Source organism: Rhyacophila brunnea, unplaced genomic scaffold (assembly GCF_057557595.1).
Source record: "Rhyacophila brunnea isolate RB1 unplaced genomic scaffold, BYU_Rbru_1.0 scaffold_7, whole genome shotgun sequence".
NCBI lineage: Eukaryota > Metazoa > Arthropoda > Insecta > Trichoptera > Rhyacophilidae > Rhyacophila > Rhyacophila brunnea.
Genome location: NW_028233339.1, coordinates 27,452,757 through 27,475,580, shown reverse-complemented (window position 1 = coordinate 27,475,580; position 22,824 = coordinate 27,452,757). Strand labels below are relative to the sequence as shown.

The window sequence follows — 22,824 nt, the reverse complement described above, 5'->3', positions numbered from 1 at the left end:
CCAAAACGCTTGAATCATTGTTACATATCACCGTTTATTATTTTAATTCTTTTTATTATATCAATACAGAAATTAAAAAGCGCATCTCTTTCGGCCTCGCTTGCCATGATTCCCAGAAGATATTTATAATCACTATAATGTCATTAAACGTGGATTGACCATTTTTTTTTATCAAAAAATAAAGTTAAAGCCTGTGTGCCCATTAGCCGGTTAGTCGCTACAACTCTACGCGACGGCCCATCAACAGCCGGTCAATGGACTAACCACCAGACGTTTAGATGCACGGTGATTCTCTCTTACTCGCGTACGAACCTTAACTTGCCTTATGACTTCCGTAGCGGTACTCAATCTTTATCCCGCTCTACGTGCCTTCATACCTAGATCGTATAGATAATAATTATACACGGAGTGCATGTGGTCATAACATAACAATAATCAAAATTTGTATCCTATGTAATTCGTGCGCAGTAGAATAAATCTCAATCTGCGCAATTTCAAGGTAAAGTTGTTCCACTAGAATACCAGTATTGTATTACTCAGAGGTGTGAATATTAGCTGTCTTTAATTTCCAGAAGCTTCATGGGTTTGACGGTAGGTAAAATCATAGAAAGATAGTTGGCGTCTTCTGCGAGGATGGCATCTTGCGACGATAATCGTGAGCTCTATAAACTCTTTGACGAATCTGACGTCGTCAGATTAATCGATCACGTGATACGTATGTAAGAATATGCACTGACAAAGCACGTTTTCAGCCCTTAATGTGCAGTAATTATTCTAGGTATTTATATTATATAAAATAGCTTTTAAAATATGTGACATAATATAACCCTAAATAAAATCTACATTTGGAATTTTGTAATTAAAATTAAAATTACAAAATAAAAACCCTTATATTTTATAAAGCTTATTTTTTCGTCTTATTTAATAAGTGATTTTATATTGCTTAGAATGGACAAAAAAATGCGCTCACATTAAATGGAATTCTTTGTGTAAAAATGCCATTGTTTTATTTTTTTGATTAATTATATTTCAGATTATTAAAAGCCATTTTTTCATTCTCAGTCGCTGTTGAGAAATTTCCAAATTAATGATGTGTTTATTATTTGCGCCTTCCCTCGCCTTAAATCTTTTACCGATAAGAAGACGATTATCTTTTATTGATGACCCGGTCTTTTGAAGAATGTTAAATTCTTAAATCAAAGAAAATTCTATTATTCTATAGGTATATACATATTTATCATTTCAATTGTATTTATGATGCTATTATTTATATAGATTACATTTTATACCGATATGAATTTGCAACACCGGATAGAGGAAGAGAGCTGCGAATATCGTCTCTTTATTAAGGCTGTGATCGAAATAATTCATAATACGACTTCAAAGCAAATGAATGAATGAAAATTGGGATATCATCAAATAATTAATGTATTAAATCTAAATTAAACGTAATTTTTGAAGTTATACTTCTTTAGGCGCGTTGGAAAATCAGATCAGAGTGTATTTTTGGCGTGTGACACATAATTTATTTTTTCACACGAAAAAAATCGCACTCGATTGGATTCGAACCACGATTGTTCGGTTATCAGCCGAACGCACTACCTTTACGCCACAGTATGATAATGCAATCGTGACGATTAAATAGTACAATATTATAGTTTAGAATTGTTCCGTTACCTAGGCAGCGAATTTATTATTGTCGGCCATTTGCAATTTCTTACGTAAACAAACTAGTAAACGTCATAGTGGCAGTTGTCACTTTAAAAATAAAAACAACTATAAATAATTATATAATTTAGTAATATAAGTTAAAGTGTATATAAATTAACCAACGGCGTTTCAATAAGCGGTCCTTTTTATTGAGTGTGTAATTTAATAAGATAATTAAGAGCTAGTTAAAGAATCTAGTTTATCAGAAGTTTTGTTTTTGTTTTTTTACGCCAAAGAAGTATAACTTCTAACGCGCGTACATAAGTACACACACCGATTTTTTTTATTGTCATTTTCGTACTGGGACAATTATCGATTAAAATATGTAGTTTTATCTTTGAGTACAAGCATACTGATTTTGTAGAAATATTTTTAAAATTTGACTATTAGGTATATGCTCAAATGACTGAAAGAATGATCCAGAAATATGTCTTACATGTTTGACAGCCGTGCAATCAACAAATGAGTACCTACGTAGTACTTCTGCAAATGAGTAAATAATGCCATTATATTGCAATATTAAATAATGCCTCAGCAAAGTAATTATTATTATTACCCATTAAATCGAAAAAAGAAATTATTACATATATATAGTAAATTATTATGATATAATCAGTATAACAAATATACGATTACCCATTTTAACTCTTCAATAAAACTTTTAGTTTGACACGACTTTAAAAACATTTGAATATTTGATATCAGAACGAATATTGGAAAACACATTTATCTATGTACTATTCACGAAAATATTTATAAACCATCATTATATTTTATTTCATTTCTTAGATATTTACTATGCGAAAAAATGCCTTGATATCATACATTTTTTTTCATTTCACTGAAATTTCAACATAATAGAACTGAGATTAAGATAATGATAATTGTTCGAGTTTTTTAACCGGAGCAAATACACTTATCTGGGATTGTAAGGTATTCTGTTTTTTTCTTGGCATATTGCTTGTCATTGACCATATACTCGGGAAAAACTAGCGGTTTCGTGACCAAATGATGGAGATTTCTGGATGCAGTCTTCATTCTGATATAGTAGATGCAAATAACTGTGAACTATAAAAATTCTTGTTAGGTCTGACAATGGTTGTAATTTGGAATGGTTACTATTCTCAACCACGACAGAATTATCGGGAAAACATAGTTTTTAACAGGCCTGTCTGCTCTCCCGTGCGCTTCAAAACAATTCTGAAATTATTAGTGTTCAACAGTATGTTCATAAATAAAAGCCTTAAGTTTTTAAATAATGTATATGTATTTTAAGTATCCAAGTTTCCTTACAGAAAATTAGCAGACCCTATAATATTAAGGTATTCGATTGTTCTCACATCGACTGTAAGAGGTTTCTATTGCAGAGCACACACTGAACTCATCTTGAAAAGGGTACTTTGGGTCAACAATATTCGTACCCATATATTTTTTGAAGTCCTACCCATCATTCAGTCAACACTCTATATCAGTTGTTTCCAAAATATATACGCGTGCTGAACATTTGACTTCGCGTAGTTTTACCAAGTGTACAATAAATAAGTAAGTATATTTGTATTTTAATTTTGTCAGAAATAGATACTATTATTTCTAAAACCAAAAAGTAATATGAAAAATCATGGAAAACAAAAATACTGTGTGAGTCATAAAATTTAAAAAAAAAAATGTCAACAAAAGTGTGATAAAAACTGTTTTTCACGGGGTGTTAGTATTTTGTTAAATTGAGAAACACTAATGTAGAAATTTACATGCTTTAACTTTTTTTATGAAAGTGGTCTGTGTTAACAATGGAGTTGATATACAACTTTATAATTAACAGATCTTAAAAAAATGGGTTTGAAAATATACTTACATACCTAATCATAGCATTACTTAATAGCTCTATTGTTTTGTGTGATTTACTATAACTACCCCTATTGTTTATAATCCATAACAGTTTTCCACAAGCGTTATTTCTGCGGAATGCTGATTTCACAATATTTGCTTTTACGATAATAAAAGCGATAAATTTATAAAATGGCCAATGCTTCGATGCATAGGGCTAAATAGTGTAAACAAGCATTATTTACTGACAGACGTGGTTTGAAACGTACACCAGTTTTATCAAAATGAAAATCGTATATTTCAAAAAGGCTACATTGCAAATAATAAATAGATTCAAAGAGATTTATGTAAACGCTCAGTGAAGTTATTAAATTTAATATTTCAGGGGTTTTCTACTCTTTTTATCGTGCCACCATTTTTCAATAACTACATATTTTATGCAATTATAATATTAGGTATGTATACAATGTCTACGCCGGTGTATATATCATTATGCTATATATTCTTTTACGTTAGAAAAAAAAACATCACATACAATATGTGAACAAAACAGAAGAGTATTATATTGTAAGAGTAGGTTAACTGTACAAGTACATAATGTCTGCTTGAGTGCTTATGATTGATTTAAGGATTTTGTTATGGCTTGCGTTATTTTTTACCTAAATTGTATAATTGCGTTACAGAAAATCGCCGCTGGTAGGTGTCTCTGCTAAAAAAATACGTTGAATTAATACAACTATCGTTGCAATATACATCACTTTTACAATAAATGTTTTAAAGAAAAGTCTACAGATTCAGTAAACTCGTTCGTGTTGCACAGTAAAGAGTGACAGGCGTATATGGTATGCTCGTATTTAATTAAATATAATAATACATCTAGACTTGGCAGAGAACATATCATTATCGCGACTCTTGTCCCCTGTTCGGTCCCGCAACAAATTAAAAAATTTATGCAATACTGCTGATCTAGATTATATATATATTGTGTATTTGTCAGACTCAGTATTGAAATCCACGACTCCTCGATTTTGAAGCGGATATTCTTTCATGCCACTGCAGGGTTTTGATGTATGATAATATTAAAGGCTTAATATTGACGTGTGTCAAAATAAGACGTCATCGCTTTAACCCTAAGGTATGTTTTATGTCTGATGTCAATGGTATCAAAATATTACCTGTATGAGGTCTCCGTGAGCACCGCCGCTGGCTGTAAGTGTGATATGACATATGAATGGCAGGCGATCTTCTTTGGGCCTGTGAAGCTCCAAATCATACGTCCTCCCAACGTCTCCATAGTATGTACGGTTACATGCTGAAACAAATAAAACGTACAAATCAGTGATACAAATTACAAACCAGAGAGGTAAAATGGATTGTTTAAAATAATACACAATATATATTACACACAGTAGTGACGAACCAATGGTACGCGAGGATATACTGTGAAATTTTGAAATGTAGTTACTATATAAGTATATCAATAAATTATGTAAATTTGAAAGCTTCATATTTTCTACTAGGTGTGTCTGGTAGACTGAACATTCACTCTCTCTAAAGATAGAAAATGTTTGTTCACCAATGTTATTACAAAAAGCTCTATGATTTATTTATATTTTTAATATTATCTGGACACGTGTTTGTAATTTGTTTCGTGCTTTTATTACCCCCAATTTTTTCCAATTTACCCCTAAACTAATGATTGTCATTAAAATATAGTTTTAAGTACACATGTAAGGTGCTTTTAACCTTGTATTTTGTATCCTGGTTAATAGTATTGAAATTAGTTTAAAGCTTTGGCTTGAAGAATTTCATAAGAAAAATTATTTTAAGCGAAATAATATTTAAAAAATGCTTGTTAATTTTTCCCTATGAATGCAAAAATGCTTTTTTAGAGTTTTGCAAGGATCCTAAATCGATTCACACAAAGGGCACGTGCCCTTTTCATTTCGAATAGACGATAGCTATTTTGCACACGTGTACCGGCCGTATTTCACACTGAAAGCAAGTGGTTAGGTTTTTCTATGGGCAGCAAGAACCCTCTGAAAATCGTTTACATTTGTAAAAAAACAGGGCGAGTTTTACAAAAATGGAAATTCGTACGGTTGTATAACAAAGCGGGTGGAGTCCTGGTATGTTATAACGTTTTATCAGGTAGCTTTTTAAAACAATGTTTTTTTTAATATATTTTAATTCGACAATTTAAATTCTATCACACGAGCCGAACCTTGTAATGTAACATCGTAGACATAGAAAGATTCGAATTCATTTTTAGGTTTCATTAATTTAAAAAAATAAATGTTTGTCTTCGGATCGGATATTCGGTTTGTATCGTTGATATGCGACATAATAAAACAGCGGTGTACAACAGGTTAACCGGTATATTACGACTGATCGAGTAAATAAAATTTTCGATAGATTTTCCTAGAATATCCTAGACTAGGTTTCCAATGAAAAACGTGGTAAAATACTTTCATTTGTTATATTGATACAACGTTTAAAGTATATTGTGCTGGTTACATGTTAATGATATCTATCAATATATTATACGCTGTAGCGTAAAGTTATATTAACTTTATTATAGTTAAATGCACGGTACACATAATGATGAATATGCATCAAATTTAGAGTATTTTTTGTTTGAAAATTTGAAAATAATTTGAAAAGCGTCGATATAAAATGTATAATATTTAATTTTATAATGTCACAATAAATAAATTGCATATCGCATGCAAACTATGGAATGAATTAGCTTTACTATTTGCATACGTGAAGATATTACCAAGCAATTAATTTTAATTGATTTTTTAAATTAAAATTTATTTACATAACAATTTTATATTTATAGTATATCCAAACGGCCCACATGCTCGTCGTAGGTCAAAATTTAGTTTTTATTGTATTTTCAAACCATGATCCTGGACACTCCTTAAACGTTGTAGATAATCTATTTATATAATTTTGAAGCCATATTATCCTTTATATTTATTTTAAACATTTGATGACTGCATAAAGTATTTTTGTTACATAAAATAGTATTCTTTTAAACCTCTCGCTCTAATGTTTTAGAATATAGTCATATTTCGGTACATGAATGTGCAGTGGTAAGATTTTTTACATGTATTAATTTTTAATCGCATTTATAAAACCATTAGTATAATTTATGACGAGATAATTTTAGTAAAATATTTACGATAAAAAATTATATTGACAATCTCTGTGATCCCAAATTTGACTAGAATTAGGCATTTTATTATTCAAAAAATTGGCAAGATTAACACATTTTAAGATGGTTCTAAAGATACTTATTATAAGCTATGTTTTTGACCATTTAAGTGTGATAAACATCTTATGAATAATGATTGCTTTATAATAATCATTGACCTAAGAATAAGGTAGTGTTTTTTTGAAATACGCCATTTCTTTTGTCATTCCCCAGTGGTTAAGCTACAACATACGGCCGTAGCCATAAATTGACATACTATAATTGATGTAGGGAGTAAAATGATATTGACGCGCGTGTTTGAACATGTACCGTTTAAAAAAAATAAAAAATAAATTCGGTTAGGTACCTACATTTTCAAACACGATCATCGTTCATCAACGATCAAATTAACTGAAATACGTGGCAACTAGGAAACACAGAAGGTATTATTGTATACTGATGATGAAAATATTTAATTACATTCAATGTATATCTTAGAGGTAACTTGTCTTATGTCATAATATAATGATTAATCTGGCATACTTGTATTGCATAAAGCTGTACGTGTGTAAACATATGTATATACAGTATAAGTACTTTATAATTATGCTGTCAAGGAATTGAAATATTCTACAGTCGTCCTATATCAAGTTATAACTTATGACGTAAATCATAGATCTAGTTTCAAATCAGCTTCTGCGTAGGAAAATTATCTCGTATGATTATTCGACAGAAATCACGTTCCGACGAGATATTATTTGCATTTGTTACGTGACTCAGGCTATATGGCAAATACAGGCATCCTAGAAAGTAATGTTGGAATATCGTGTCGGTATCAGTAGAGACAACGCTATAATAATATGTATGAGCTTGACTCTATCTGACAGGTATTTATAATTCACTAGTATGTATTAATTAATAGACCGTTTTAAAACATCTCCGGTTAGTGTAGGAATAAGTTAAAACTAATCATACATTGATGAGAAATAAACAATTTTTTATTAATTGAATAATTCACAAGAAGACGTAACATTATTTATTGAGTACATATAATTTGAAAACACATCAGTTTTTTTTTAAATAAAACACTGGGTGGGACTCAAACCATCATTTCTATTGAATTCTGGCCAATGTACTTCACCAATTAAGCTACGTTGTAATTGTCATCGTATGTTTTTAAAGATTGTTTTTAATTATAATAATATATCTGAGGTGTTTTTAAATTATATGTTCAATAAAGAATATTATATTCTACTCGTTGAATGATAAAACAGTTAATTAAATTATTAGCAAGTGCAAATAATATGAAATGATTAAAATTTGGAGAGATTCTAACGACGGCTAGGAATCGCGGTAACTACTACTTATTATTGGTATGTTGATTCAAACCAGAATATCTAATTACCAATATAAACGTAGTTTATGAAGCTCTTCAGATATATGGATAATTATGTATGACGCACGAAACTACATCGGTAAAGCACATTTGCTGAATTGAATGGATGTGGGTTCGAATCCCATCTTTCGTCTTTTTTATAGTTGTTTTATATATCTGAGGTGTTTTTAAATTATACATGTTATTGAGATATATTTGACTACCTACTTCGCAATCATACTGTGATCTTAAGTATAATATTTGTATTTTGTAATATATTCACTGCAAAATAATGATGCTCCAGTTTTCATATCTTATAGTAGTATTATAAATGTGAACAATATGAGTCATTGATTAAATAATTTTGTATTTGTATTTTACTGATTCTCTATTTTTGAATGGTCTTCCATTGCTTTCAAGAATTTCTCTTGAATCTTCTAAAACTTTTCAAGGGGCATGCGACCGCTTTAGGAATCACTGATGTCCGCTAATATTATTGGAGGCAACTGACTTTTCAAAAGCCACGAATACCTCTAAAAAGATAACTTCACTATATAAAAAATTGAAGACGTCGTCAACATGTAGGACATCAAATAAATGTCGAGAAGAAACAACACATCCTGACTTAATAGTTATGACATATATAATTTGAAAAAAGTTGAAGAAATGCGAACAAGAGCACCTAGTTTTATTGTCTATAAAAACTTATCAGACGCTATAAAAGTTTATATTAAAAACTTCCAAGAATCCGTCGCGCACCCACTAAAGAAGCCATAAATTTGCATCAATAATCCTTCTCTCCTTTATTATATGTTAAAATTTATATTAAACTGCTGTCGGCTGCAGTGTTCTGTTACATTGGAAATTAAACGAATATATTTTCTCCGGATTTCAAGAAACTTAAGGAAATTTTTATTCTTGGTAATCGATAAGTATCAGAGAGCACTTATTTATACTGTAATAGTGATTGTGAAGTAGATATCTTAAAGAAAACGTAACGATTAAACATAGCCGCTTGACATCACAAATAAAACTATTGAAATTCTATGTTTCTCTTTATACAACATGTTTGGTTGCAGGTTAATTGGACTCTTTCAATATGTACTTACCAGATATAAGTATATCTGATTAGGTTAGATTCTTTACTTTCCCAACTTCATTAAAGCTACCTACTGTCGTATTTAGAATTATGGTACTTTACGGTAAACGGCACTGATGTAATATTACGATGCTATCTCTACATATTGTCATTTTGAGAAATTGGCATTACCATTAGATCTGAGTTTATTATGCATTTCCTCCTGTATTAAATATTCATTTAAAATCAGGGAGTCCTTCATCAAGCAGTCGATTGACCTAGGCCAATAACGATGAAATTGTACTATAAGTAGATATACTCATATTTGTATTAGCATTTAATACGTTCAGTATAATAATAACAGGCTTAATAGTATTACATACATAGATAGATATTTAATACTAAAGGTTTATTATAACCATTGGGAGTTCTACAACCCTAAAGGATCTCTTGGAATTAGTTGTATATTCCAATCTAATCCATACCTATTCTAGCTAATATGAAAACAGGGGAGGTTATAATTACAGGATCGATTTATATAAGACTGATTGTATTTCCAAAGTAAAATTTAAAAAATGTAACTATTGCTGATCTCGTTATTCTGGGACTGGTGATGGCGGAGAGTTACCTAATTAGTAGCGAGTGCTAACAATAACTACACGATACATACGTATCTGTTGATTAATACTTGTTTTGTTCTTGAATCGCACGGTTAATGCTAGGGTCTCAATTCAATCAGTTGAAATATTTATTGACAGATTATGATTGTTCTGAAATCTTTTGAACTTAATAATTTAAATTAAATGAAACCTATTATAATAATGTTAACATTGTAATAAAATCAAAGATTCCAAAAACGTATTGACGAATTATTTTAATAAAAAATATAATAATTTAAGGATCATTACAAAAAGTAAACGTTCAAATAATGACAATTCCAATAAACCAATCTTTGTAAATAATTGAACGAAAAGCGTAAAGAAAATCACATGATATCTAAAATGTTGTCAAAGAAGCTTATATTTGAACGAGGGAATGCGTTTTCAGGATTTTAAGATTAGTATCTCAAATCCCGATCACCATTCTGAATTTTTCACGAATACCCACATTGACGTTTCACGATTATTCACATTTTATTATTATATGTAAGGTAGAACGTTTACTAGTAATACGGTAAATATACAAGCATTTTATCCGATCTCACAGTGTGGAAAAATTTATACGTACATACGATAAGATTTACCGTCAATGAGATTAAAAAAACACATTTTAGCTAGGTATACGTAATCGTTATTATCACAAAAAGGCATATTGTCGACGATAGTTTTAATAAAGAAATCAATATCTATTAAAATAATCAATTTATAAAATATATAGTTAATAAGCAATAAGAAGTGATTTAATATTTCTTGTACTTACTTATATTGTTATACGGGTTTATTAAGAAACTACCCATTGTCTATGAGTTATACTTTTTATGGTATTACGAATGATAAAAGCTAATTTCGCAATCCCGGGACCGTGGGACACGGGATTCCGAGATTGCGAACCCTAAATAAAGCTATGCTATTGGAAAAAGTCAAAAATACGTCCTCTCAATTCTCAGAATTACCGAAACAATCTAAAACGGTTCTACTAACAAATAAATACGGAGTAAAGAAAAAATAGTCTGATACTTTCCCGAACTTTTACATTCAACTTGGAATAAAGAGAGCAAATGTGGGTTATTGTGTTGAATTATATGTGGAATACATGAATTTTGAGTATGCGAGAACGCTTTTGTTTCTCAAGATAGATGAAAGGGTGTATTGTGAGGTTCTTTCTAGGGCGAACAAAATTCTCAAACGTCTTGTTTGCATAATAAGACTGAAATTATTCCTGACGGTTGAAATTTTTCCAAGTGTTCCGCTCGGGCTAAATTACGTTGATACTAAATAAGTACGCATAATTTAAAGCAGGTAAGTATTACTACCTTTATCAAAATTACAATATTCCGTATTTGGGCGTAGGCAAGTAAATTCATTATATAGTTAATAATAACCAAAGAAAGTGTGTGCTCATCTGTGACGAAATACCATCATGATTTATTCGACAAACGAAATAAAAATCAAAGGCAGCCGCGGGGATCGATCCATAAAGTTACGATTAGCTCCCGATTGTATTTTAGCGGGTGAGCGAATTTTCGTTATATTTATCGAAGGAAGCAAACTAATAAATTATCATTTTTTATTGAAAATGTTGTCTTGTATTAGTATCTATTAATAGATATAAATATAAAATTATTCTTTTTTTGTTTATATCTTTAATGAATGAAGAAAGTTATATTGCATTCAGGTTTTGATTTTTTTTTAAATTAAGTAACTACCTACATTAGTAAATATTTTGTTTCAAATAAAAACCCCTATTCCCTATATTAAAACACTCTTTAAAATCTATCCAATTTATTGGGACTGGTACCAACAACCTACATATTGTCCAAGAATGGAGAGCAAAACAAAAAGTTATATTTCTATCAGGTATAATAATTATACGTTGAAGAAAACCTATTATATTGTATAAATATTAAATTGCAGATTCACCTGTAAGTATCAAATTTTGCACGATTATTTCCTGAATATATAAGGCCCAAAGCATTAATATTATTTTTTTAAAACGTGGATATAACTGCCTATAAAAGAACAGACCGTCGTCAATAAATTATTGTATATATTATTTACAATAATACTTATATTCTAGATATATTTACTGTGCAAGTTAACACTGAAGCAATATTATTCAGAATATTTTAGATAAAGAATTGCAAGAAATTGCCAGCAACAGTTTGTCGTACCTATTACTAATTTTACTACACTATAACAAAACGTTAAACAAATATGCTTACGTACAGAATATTGCTTTTTCTATGGCTATCAAATCAATCACACTGAAACGTTGTAAAATATTATATATATAATAATGTATACATATTACGGTGTTGTTCATCATAATTAGCACTAAAAACTATGTGGGTCTTGACCACCTCCAGCAAATGTCTCAAATCACTTCTATCTGCCGGAAGATATCTCTACTCTCGAAACACCTCGGGAACTGCGTCTCTTTTTACACAGTCCAACCATTTCAGGATAGGTTTCTCAATTCTCTTTCCGCCTACCGGTCTATTGAAGTGATCGGTCTCTTGGGTGATTCACTGTCTTCCGTCTTTGAGATATGGCCTGCCCAACGGGGATGTCCCACTTTCATATGTGATACGACAACGGGATCACTAACCGACTTATTCAGTTCATAGTTGTGCCGACTTTACATAGATACTTTAGGTTTTTTAGATTTACTTTATATAGTATATCTGAGAAATCCTTTCTCAATATACAGGTATTTTTCCTTTGCGGTTTGTATTGGTAGCTGCGTAGGGTTTTCATATTAAGAGAACTTAACATGTATACTATTGCATGCTATATACTTAATCCAGAAGAGATATGATTTTTGTTTTTGTAAATTGTGTGTGTGTGTGTGTGTGCATTATAGGTACCTGCCGATAATTTAATTGGACTGTAATTTTATCTTTGGTTGTTCGAATGGGTAAGGTGGACTTTGGAACTCTAGGTACAAACCATAAGTTGATGATGAGCAGGAAGTCCTGCATTTTTAGCTACCAAGCCATTCGCGCACACACTGTCACGTTTATGTGACCCCTTCAGAGCGCAAGGTCTGTACAGGCGTGCGCGGTCACCATGTAGTTTTGGTGTTTATTGGTAGTGATGAATTTAATTGTGTATTGTTGTTGATTTTGGGGTCGAAACGGCATTAAATTAAATATGCCTGGGATATACATAAATGGGCACGATTTGGGGTTATTTAGGAGAGAGTAGGTATTACAGAAAATAGTTGACTCAAACGATACATATCTGTAATTTGGAAATCACATATTATTTTTAAACAATGAAGTGATAAAACCTACAACCATGCCAAGATTAAGATTTTAATGTTGTAATATCTAAAAACTGTGAGAAAAATTGTCCCACCGCCATTTCGTATATTTTTGTTTCCACTGTTATGTTGTCTTTGTTATGGATTTGTATTGACGTAAGATTTGCATATCTACAAGTGAAGTGAATATGTGTGAACTAGCAGACAAAGAAATACAATATGTTACATGATATTTACGTAATATTGTTATTTGTTCATTATTAAATCGTAAAATCCTAATAATATAATACCTTAACGAAGAAAATATGTTTTATAAAAGAGATCGAAAGCTGCGGTGGGTGCAAGTATTTAAAGACTACTTAACTGATAAATGTACAAGAATGTATGTAGATTTATAATATATGTTATTTCACGCATAGTGAGTATTGACATACTCTTTGGACTAAAGCTTGAGCAGTTAGTTTATCTCAGCTATTTGCCTCAAGGACATGACTAGGGTTGTAAAAAAGGTATTGATAATTTTGTTTCGATACTGACACCATGGATCGATTCTATTTTGTTTATTGCGTGGACCTAAAAACGTTTCAAAACATTTTTTTTTATGTAACACTTACAGGTATCGACACCTTTCTAGCGATATGAAACCAGTTAAGATAGATCAGTTCTGGGTAGAATTTTATATCCCGGATCTTGGGATTAGATACTATAGATTAGATAAATAGGTGAAATATTGTCCCCTTTCCATCTATATTCTATAGCCATACAATACTTACTGACCTATCTCCAATATTTTTCATAAATGTCGGCACATAATTGTACTGGTCAGGTGTTATCAAATATAATATTCGGTTCACAGCGCTCTTGGTATATCAGGATTTTTCACGCAGCTCTAAATCAAAGCCGATTACTGTTTTCTGTGTTTTTCTTAAAATATTTTCTCCGTCTACATCCAAAAAAGATTCGTTTTTGTTTAATGAAAATATTTTTCTTGGTGGCTCTGTTAGGCCCATTCGCTGCGGACCTGTTAATTAATATTTAATTACCATATTTCAATAACATGCTAATTATATCTAGTGGCCACCTGATGGACAACGCACCAGTTGCGTTGGACGTAGTGCAAGCCGCCCACAATTTTATAATAGATAATAATAAGAGTAATAGTAAGTACTTTTCATAGATTTAATTTTTTTCTAAATATATTATTGGTTTTGTTTTCAATTTCACCTTCTTAGTTGATCTAAAATATGTTTTTCTTTTAAAAATCATATAAAAGTAAATCCCGAAATTATGGGATCAAAGCATCGGGTGGAATTCCGGGATTGCCCATTTGAATACCAGTTTCGACGCCATAACGATGTCAAGTTTCCATAGTTTTCTTTCGATATGACATCCTTAGCTATATAATGTAGGGATGGAAAATATACGCCCACTTGAGAGTCGTTGAATATGCGAACCCTTTTCCTTTGCCTGTTCATCAATCATCTTTTATGTAACTTCCTTGACTGCTTTCCAAAATTTATTGTCGTTTTCAGTGGGTCTATTCTATACTTATCGAACACTAAATTGATAAATAGTATCAAACTTAGGGTAGGTTTGTATCAAAATATTAGCACTTATTGTAACAATTACACGAAGCCGGTTTTTATTGTTGCAATAAGTGCGATATTTTAACAGCAGCAAGATAGGTGCTGTTAAAATATATCACTTATTGCAACAATAAAAACCGGCTTCGTGTAATTGTTACAATAAGTGCTAATATTTTGATACAAACCTACCCTAAGTGTGATAATATTTTTCACTTTATCACTTTAGCGGTCGATAAGCATAGAATAGACCCACAGAACTAGTTACGTTTTATAAATAACATAAAAGCAATTGGTTGGCTTTCACTAAGTAGTGGTTAGTTTCAGTTTTACAATATTTATTTCTAGATTTTTATTTGACTATTTATTTGTTAACAAAATAAATAAACGTGTCATTTTTTTGTTTTCTGTCTTACCTATCTGTCCCACAACGTATTTAATCCTCCAATGTGACAATTTTGTTAAAATTGTTGTCTCTATACATTTATAATAAATATATCGCATAGTTTAAATGTTCTGTATACTTACATTTTTATCTTATACCTTAATTTACGACTGTAAGGCAAGATCTAGTCTTTTAAAATATTAGAAAGTATATACTTACACATATTTTTAAAATAAACATGGCTGATTTTTTTTACGTAGATACTTAACAGAAGTTGAAACCGGTCCTGTTCGCAGAATAATAATCGTTTCTACAATAAATTGAAAGCAACATATCCATTTTTTTAAATAACGGATTTTTATTAGTACTTTTAGAAATTATCACTCATATGAAATCTGTCCCTTAAAAAAACACTTACCGAAAAAAAAGATAAAATAATTAATAATTACTGGTTGAGCTTTTTAAGTGGACTGTAATTAATTTGTGGAAAGATGAGGAGGTCGGATCTGGGGGTGGGGGCGATGGAACAGAGTGCCAGAAACTGACCTTTGTGATTATGTATCATGGCTCTGTGGTCTGGTTTCAACTTTCGCTCGTGCGGTATTGTTGTTTTGGGTCACCCGGTTGGTATACTCACGCACTTTGTGACACAGTTTTATGGATTATATATGAGAGTGTATGGATGATGATGATAGATTCTGAATGAGTCAATCACTTAAGCGACGGAAAGCTATTAGAAGCTCGCTCACGCCCGCTGTCAAGATGCAACTGCCTGTTCTTTGTAACACCGTCTCACATCACACGTAATTGCTTATTGATTGTCTGATAACAATAACACTGGGGATTAGGAGGTAGGTGAGGAGATAAGGAGTGGAATGGGAACATAAATGGCCCAACCAATTACATAAACTCAGACGTATATTTCGGTGCTTATACTTGACAAAGCTCACTATGTAAGCAAAATCCATATTGTAAAGTATTTTTATATGTATGTCGTGAATACCGTGTGATATATTATTATTGTATGAATTATTAAATCATTTTATATCGTGGAGTTTATATATTATATTATGATATGTAGTAAGTAAGCACATTAAAAAATATGATTGGGTATTTCGATTCGATTATCTCACTTTTCAAAACAAATTGATTCTTTATAATATCAGATATTTTTCGTACCCAAGGTTTTTTCAAACAATTCTGTTAAAATATGAATAAATCATTTACACATATGTAGACGAATAATAATTAAGATGACATAAATGAAATGGTTAGTTATTTTGATTAGATTATTTAACTTTTAAAATTAAAGAATAAAACGTTATTATAAAGAATCGGTTCAAAAATTGATTAATTCGATACAAAAAAAAAATAGATTTGAATAGCAAACTAATTAGGAGATAATATTTGTACTTAGTATTTTATTGTTTAAACGTTGCCGCATATTAGTTTATTGCATCTATTCTACACTAAGCTTGAAAAAGGTTTATACACAAATGTATGCCAAGGGTTCGTTAGAGTTTCAATCTCATTCCTTAAGTGCCCGTTATTCAACATGATGCGTTCAGACTAACCATTATATTTTGACTGTAGCTTACATATTTTACGAGTACCTATGTATTACAGTAATACGAAGATAAAAAATATCTTCGTATTTATTTTTTCTACCATAAAAATACATTTTCAATTTAGAATTCTATCTTAGACATTATTTTATCATGCTTACTCAACATGTTATTCTTAAAACCTAAATTTTCACAGTAAAAAACGCCTTTTCATTTATGTTATACAGCACGTTCTGAAACTATTCAGTCGTGTATTTTTTCTCAATAAAATGAACACAACTTTTTTTAAAAATACGTGCGTGTAAAAACATAAATATTCTCAGTAATACAAGAATCATACCATTTGACGAGCCCGCTAGGTGAAAATATCGATTTTCATTTTGCTCTATTTTCACGAGAGAAGATAACGCGGTCCATTTTCCAGAGATAAGCCAATGGGGAAAGTCAGTGGGCCGTAATGGGATCTCATTGGGCGAAAGGGGTCCCCGAACCATCAGGGAATCGCAGAATATACAATGATGGGATGCTATAGGTATTTTTATCAATGAAATGACGTCGTGTTGCATTTTGAATGCCATCGAATTTGTAAATAATATTATTTCATGTTATTGATACGCTCTTGTTAGAGTCGGTGTATAAATGGTTCTCCATATTTTGGAAGTATTTTATGAAGATTTGGTTGTAAGCCATTTATTCAACTATTTTAGTTTAACCTCGGATATAATTATTACCAATCATTTAGGAGCTGGGCCATAAGTCAACTTGTCTACAGTTATCTATTATTTGTCTATATTGATTCAGTGCTGAGTAGGGATTGCAATACCGAATGAATAAATCAATACCGGTATTATCTTATTGAATATCGGTATTAATACCGGTATTCGTTAAAATATATTATAGTAAAAAAAAAGAAGAAAGTACCTATCAATAAATAGTTATTAAAATCTATTGAAAACACTATTTTATAGCAAGCTAAAGAACATACATACATTTATTACGTTGACCTTTATAAATATGTGTAGATCATAATATTTTAGAACTGCTAATTTTTACAAATACTATAAGTCCAGGTACAAGAAAATCTCTTTCAAACTCAACGTTTTTTGGATGTACTGTCAACATTGGGTCAATAGTTATAGAAAAAAATTAGAAATATTTGAAACGAATGTTTTCTTTTTCGAAATATGTTAATTCATTGCGACAATTCTATAAATATTTGAGAGATTTTTCATTATGATGTAACTTTTATTGGTTTCTGTCAATATATTTGCATTTTGGTAGCATTAATCTTATACTTACACTAAATTTAATTTACAATACATTAGTAAGTAATCTTCAAAAAACATAAACGTGTATGCTTTCTTAATACCGAAAATACCGGTATTTTGGATTTTTGAAACCGGTATTTCGGTATCGATAAATAATTGAACACCGGTATTGCAATCGCTAGTGCTGAGATTTAAATTTTTTCAATTTACTTATTACTGCTGACCCAATTTTCTAATCGTGTAACTTTATAAAATACAATTGTTTCCTGATCTAAAATTATTCATTCAATAAGATATTTTATAATATGTCATGGATATCCTGATATAATCGATTGCAAAATATTGTCTTCTAAATTACGAGCCAAAACAAAAACTCCAATATAATGTTTCGCTGGATGTATTTTCTGATTTATATTTCAAATACATGTACGCATACCTACACGTATTATACAAACATTGAAAAATGAATTCCTAATTTGAAATAATATTTTTAGATGTCTTTTATATTGAAATATGGCTTGAGGTATTGAACATTTTAGAATTATTTAGTTTAAGTTTTATTTTATAACGAAGCAATTTTGTCTGATAAAAAAAGTCATACAGCGTAATGCAAAACCTAAGAAGCGTAATTGAAACTAAGATAAACAGGGTCGCCGATTTCGACATCATCAGTTAGACGTCTATCTTTTGGTTCTAAATTGCGGTCTTGGTTTTAACATATTCGAATTGCTTGAAAACACTGTTGACGTAAAAAGGGAGGGTTATATTTGGCGCTACAACTAGCACCAGATACTACAACTAGGTAATTGGCGATCAAACTATTTGCAATGTTAACTGATAGATTATCAGCAGACAACCTTCTATGGTTGGAGAGAACTTCTAAAAAGACGCAAAAAAATAAAGTTAAATGGAGCATAAATTCCATGTGAATTTCTCGCAAGTGTGGCTTACGAGAACCGCTTGGTTCCTAATTTCTACATAATGTCCACCGGATACGGCGACGTATTCAACCTCTAGGTTAGTCCAATGCTTTCAGTCACCATTGTTGTCTACAAGTTAGTATTAATACGAATTAATTTACTGAAATGTCTGTGTTGGTGTTAACACTCCGTGAAAATTATAATTGAAGATCTGTTGTTATACGAAGCTAAATATTGTGGAACCTTTTGTAATGAATAGATATTCTTAGTAAAACAATATAATATACCTACCACGTGGTTTACTAAAGTGTTGTGTGGGTATTAAGAGTGATTATTATTTAATTGAAAGAGATAACAAAGTTATTTATAATATAGTAGCCTTCTCTACAATTTATATAACCCCAAAACAGATTTCGTGTAGCGATATTGTCAGATTTGTCGATCTTAATTTAATATGACACACTACATTAAAAAATTAACGTTATTATGTGGTATTTGTTATTTCTTTCAACTTATATATTATTGTGTTTATATCAAGAAATAATATAAAATTACATTACATTTTAATTAGTCTTCAGATAAATTTTATAAATTGTTTATTTTTATTATTGTTAAACTATTCCTAGCTGTATTATAAGATATACATATTATATTTAGTTAACATTAGAGTAATATTAATGTATATTGAACAAAAGACATCCAAAAATGTTTTTAAAAGATCGGAAGATTCTTTAATTCACATTAATTTAGATATGAGAGGAAAAAACTTAAAAAATATATTTCTATTGAGCGGTAGTTGAAGCTGCTTCTTTCTTATTCCGGGAAATGTATTAAATTATCTACCAATTAAGAAACCGGTATAATACTAATCATTTAAGTAATAACAACCTTATGCCCAGTGTTATCTCCTTAATAATGTGAACCATTTTTAGTAAATTAGAATTAAGGTATTAACAACATTACATACTAGATACTTACTTGCCATTGTAATAAATTTAATACTAAGCTATTTTTATTAACGCCGACGTTGGTCGAGCGGCTTACTCGTCAGATTATAAAATCGTGGGTTCCAGGTTCAAATTCTGGGTCTGGCACATGCACATATTATTTATCAATTTGTGTTTGGAGCAGAGTATGGACCAAATAGGTTGACCAAGCGGCTAACATCCATTTCTCGTAAAAATATTTTTTTTGTTAATAAAAACTTTGTGGAGGCCCATATTATGATTATAAGGATATATTAGGATATGACATGATCAAAAAAATAAATTTTATTAAATAAATAAAATAATACTTTTCAATATATACAATTTGTGAATTTAACATGTGTTAGTATATATATTAACGAATCTTATAGTAAAAATACTATAATTTCCATTGATTTAATATAAATATTTAGCTTGGTAGAAAAATAGGAAGATAATTAAAAAATAATTTATATTCTAAACGTCTCACTTGCCAAACTTGATGGGAATACTATCGTTACACTAAAATCCTCGATAAAGACAAATTAGAGCAGTTCCCTAAGGTTAAGGCTGGTGGTGTGTTCATTGGTGCCTATAAGCCGCAAGGTTAACAGGGTCACTTTATCCAATAAACCCCCACAAATGTAAATTAAAGCGACCGCCATCCAGTGAGCCGCGATAATATCATAAAATATGCAGCAAACCATAATGATTTTACAACGAAAAACCCCATTTGATTTTCACATAACTTTACTGCTTTGTAAGGATTTTAAATGTTGCTTGCAATAATAATATTTTACGGTGTCAAATTTTTTACAAAGTACCTATCTACAAATTTATTGGTGGTAAAAAAAATATAGCTGTTTCGAAATTTTCGATTTTTTTCCATCCATTTTTAACTCACATTGAAAAAAATATATATTTTTATTATACGTCATCAACAATATCCATCATATGCATGAAGGCCTTTCTATGCTAATTAAACTTGTTGCCCATTTTTCTTTTTATCATATATTTTTATCATATACTTTTTATCATATGAAAAAACTATAAAGTAAACGAAGAAAAGGTAAAAAATCCTGATATTAAAACACTTTTTCATTCGTATACACGATTTCGTTGATTTTTATCATTCAGTATTTAATTACTAATTCTGAAAGGTACATTATTTATTTCAGAAAATTACTATATTGAAAGTATCAATCATTTTTTATATAAACATCGAGACGATAAATTTAAGCCAAAGATTTCAAAGTTTTATCTCCACATACCTCTACAGAATGTAAGTGGTATACCTATACACACCTTTTTATGATTAATGGCAGTTAGCCATTCGCCCAACTCCAACGTCCAACCATTGTGTTTTTGGTATGAATCAAACACACAAATAAAACAGTTAGTAGTTTATGCTGCATTGGGGATCGAATTCGCATCCACCACACACTAAACGCCCCCACCCACATTGGTAGTAAAACATATTTTTATGGTAATAGTTATAGCGATCTTTATACTAGTGGCGAAGGGTGAAGGTAGGCTGTTAAAATCAGCCATAAATAGTGCACACTAAACTTTGTCAGTCATACGGATTTGTTTTCATTGAAATTCTACTACAATTTACAGATGGTGTTGGTTAGATTTTAAAATTCAATTAAACCCTGCAAAACCAAATAATTTACACTATTTATAGGGGATTTTAACAGCCTACTTCCACCCTTCGCTACTGCTTTATACATTACCAAATAAGAAGTTTGGATCATAATATGTACCGACAATCAAAATCAAACAAATAAGATACCGGGAAGCATACTCGTATTAAAAATATGTCATCAAAATGTCGACAAAATGGTGCGAATATAATATCAGTCGGTGTTGTTTGGGCATAACCTGATAAAATGTTCAAAACGCTATTGTAATAATATGATGATATGTGAACAATCACAGTGGTTAGTTTGGTCAAGACATGACCAAAGACCTTATCATAGTTTGATCACTGATAAGTGACCTTATTTTCCGAATTTGTGAAATAATTGACAATCTAAGTATTGTCATATTCTTCTTCATTTATTTATTTTAATATGTTTTTTTCAATTTTAAACAAAAAAATGAACTGAAATTTATGTGGGCAATTCAAAGCTTAAAATGAATCTCCTGTAAATTCAACATTTTGCAGTTAACAGGTTATGCCCAAACAACACCGCTGTTTGGTTCCGTTAAACCGCAAAAGTAATTTCTGCCTATAGGTTAGCACACGATAAATACGTGAATAAATTTGGATTAAAGGGATTGTAAGATAACATAACTTAATCTAACCTGCCTGATAGTAAATGTCGAAGATTCGACTGCTGAGATTTTGATTGGCATCCCTTAATTAAGGGGATAGATGATAACACTGTTTAAATACAGCTACGGACAAAACACACTTTAGCGAAAACTCGTTTGGATGCTGAACAAACGAGATCAAGTAACATCACCAAAGATTCGGCAAGTTTCGCACACATTAAACGGAGGAAGTCAGTAATGAGGAAGAGGACGGAGGAAAAACGCTAATGGAAAATGGCGTCCATTTGACTTTTGTGTTGATTTTCCTTTTACCAAGAACCTGAATTACTTCCGGCCGAACCTTTTTTTCGTACGGCGTTTGTTTTTGTGGTAATGTCCAATATATCTATAAACACCAACAGCACAAACTTTTTGCTTATCGTGTGTGTACACAGCTAAGAATTGCTGCTAGTCTTTACCCAAAATAATTAGTAAACAGTTAAATGGCCAGGTGTTTTTTGTTAAAGTATTTTTTTTAATAAAGGGCAATCATTTGTTCACCGCCTTAAGGGATATACCATATAACTACAGTAAACATTGAGGTGAATAACAAATAAAATGAATACTATTTATAAAATACCTACTTTAGAATATAATTTAAGAGGTATTAAAATAAAGTTTATCGCCAGTACGGATGTCCCATAATTACTAAAAGGGCAACACCCCTTGAAATAATACTGATAGTATAGCTATTTATGCCAAAAAT

The 22,824-nt window shown here is 30.7% G+C and overlaps 1 protein-coding gene across 1 annotated transcript in view; it reads right to left on the bottom strand.

Moving 5' to 3' along the window:
* Positions 1 to 22,824, bottom strand: part of LOC147064677 (uncharacterized) — a 125,496-nt gene that overhangs the window by 50,088 nt on the left and 52,584 nt on the right. The window contains exon 4 of the mRNA XM_085957687.1: positions 4,710 to 4,846. Coding sequence (XP_085813813.1) covers positions 4,710 to 4,846 — 137 coding nt within the window. The remainder of the gene's footprint in view (positions 1 to 4,709; positions 4,847 to 22,824) is intronic.